The following is a 1,610-nucleotide window of genomic DNA, read 5'->3' on the forward strand; positions in this document are numbered from 1 at the left end:
ATGGACAAGATCCTGACAGCATCATTTTTACTCCTAGGCCTTCACCTGTCTGGTGAGTCATGGAGGAGAAACCCGAGGATATGGGATTAATGTGGAGGCACAAGAGAATTGGGGCACTAGGAAGTCATGATATCATAAGCAGGAAGTAATTCCTGGGAAGCTAACAACAGTTGTTATTTCTCTACACAGGGGTGAGTGGCCAGCAGGAGAGACGTGACCAGCAGCAGGTGAAACAAAGTCCCATATCTCTTACAGTCTGGGAAGGAGGACCCACAGTTCTGAACTGCAGTTATGAGAACAGTGCTTTTGACTACTTCCCATGGTATCAGCAGTTCCCTGGGGAAGGCCCTGTACTCCTGATAGCCATACGATCAGTGTCCAATAAAAAGGAAGATGGCCGATTCACAGTCTTCCTCAGGAAAAGTGAGAAACAGCTCTCTTTGCACATCGAAGACTCTCAGCCTGGAGACTCAGCCACCTACTTCTGTGCAGCAGATGCACAGTGCTCTCCACACACCTGCAGCCCAGACCCAAACCTGCAGCTGAGGCTCCAGCAAAGCCCTGCTGCGGGCTGAGCCTGGCAGAGATGCACAGGAGTTGTCATTTGTAGGAACAGTGGGTGTTAGGATTAGACTCATTCAGTCCGGAGACTGCCCAAGCTAAAGTCACAGCTTCCTTTTCTCTATTCCCCTTGTTCCTCAGAAACAGCTGGAGTTTTACATGGCTTTAACCAGTTTAGATGAATTGTTCTTCTGAGTAGTTGTACAACTAATTCTCTATGTGGTTGTTTGTATTAACTGTAAGTTATAAAGGCCCCGTCTACCTACTCTATTGTCAACAATGGTAATGTGTGGAGGTTACAACCCAGGGTCAGGAGACCTTGACATTGGCTTCTGGGATAGAAATCACATAGACGTTTGTTTTACCTTAATTTTGTCTCATGACCAGAGAAGTGGTAATTTACATGACCACTCACCTCTTCTACTTCCTCTAGCTTTGCCTCTCATATCCACATCTACCTTCAAGAAACTCAAGTATGTAAACCAGGAGCTCCTCACAAGGATGAAGGTGTATCTACAACAGACAAATGACGTCAGACGGGAAAGAAGAATTTAATTTACTCACATAATGAAAGCTGACAGAGCCCCAATTCCAGCTTTCATATTACAGAGGGATTAAGATTACTTGTATAAATTTAGGAATTCTATGGAATAGTTATTAGGAATTATGGAATCATCAATTTGTCAACATAGCATTGCTACAAAAAAAGTAAGTCCTAGTTGATCTGCAGAAAATCTGACCAATAAGGTGGGCTAATGCTCAGGATTGTTATATGGATCTAATAATGACTGAAAAGCTTATCAGCAATAAGACTCAATCCTGAGGTCAGATTTCTGAAAGCCTTGCAATTCAGAATTGTCCATCGCAGCTGTGTAATATGATGTGTTATCTCCAGAAGGTCACTTGTATGTGTTAGCCTTCCTTAGATGGCTCCTGACAGAAAATACCATTGAAGATGTTTGAAACACAGTGATAAGAGAGAGCAGAGAGCAGAGAGCAGAGTGGGCAGAGAGAGCAGAGAGCAGAGTGGGCAGAGAGAGCAGAGAGAG

At 44.0% G+C, this 1,610-nt stretch overlaps 1 gene segment (V, D, J or C); it reads left to right on the forward strand.

The window, feature by feature from the left end:
• On the forward strand, positions 1–575 carry LOC134482220 (T cell receptor alpha variable 23/delta variable 6-like). The segment is given in 2 exon segments: positions 1–52; positions 190–575. Coding segments are annotated over 2 exon segments (438 nt in total).
• Positions 576–1,610: the final 1,035 nt, after the last annotated feature.

This window comes from Rattus norvegicus, chromosome 15 (genome assembly GCF_036323735.1).
Source record: "Rattus norvegicus strain BN/NHsdMcwi chromosome 15, GRCr8, whole genome shotgun sequence".
NCBI lineage: Eukaryota > Metazoa > Chordata > Mammalia > Rodentia > Muridae > Rattus > Rattus norvegicus.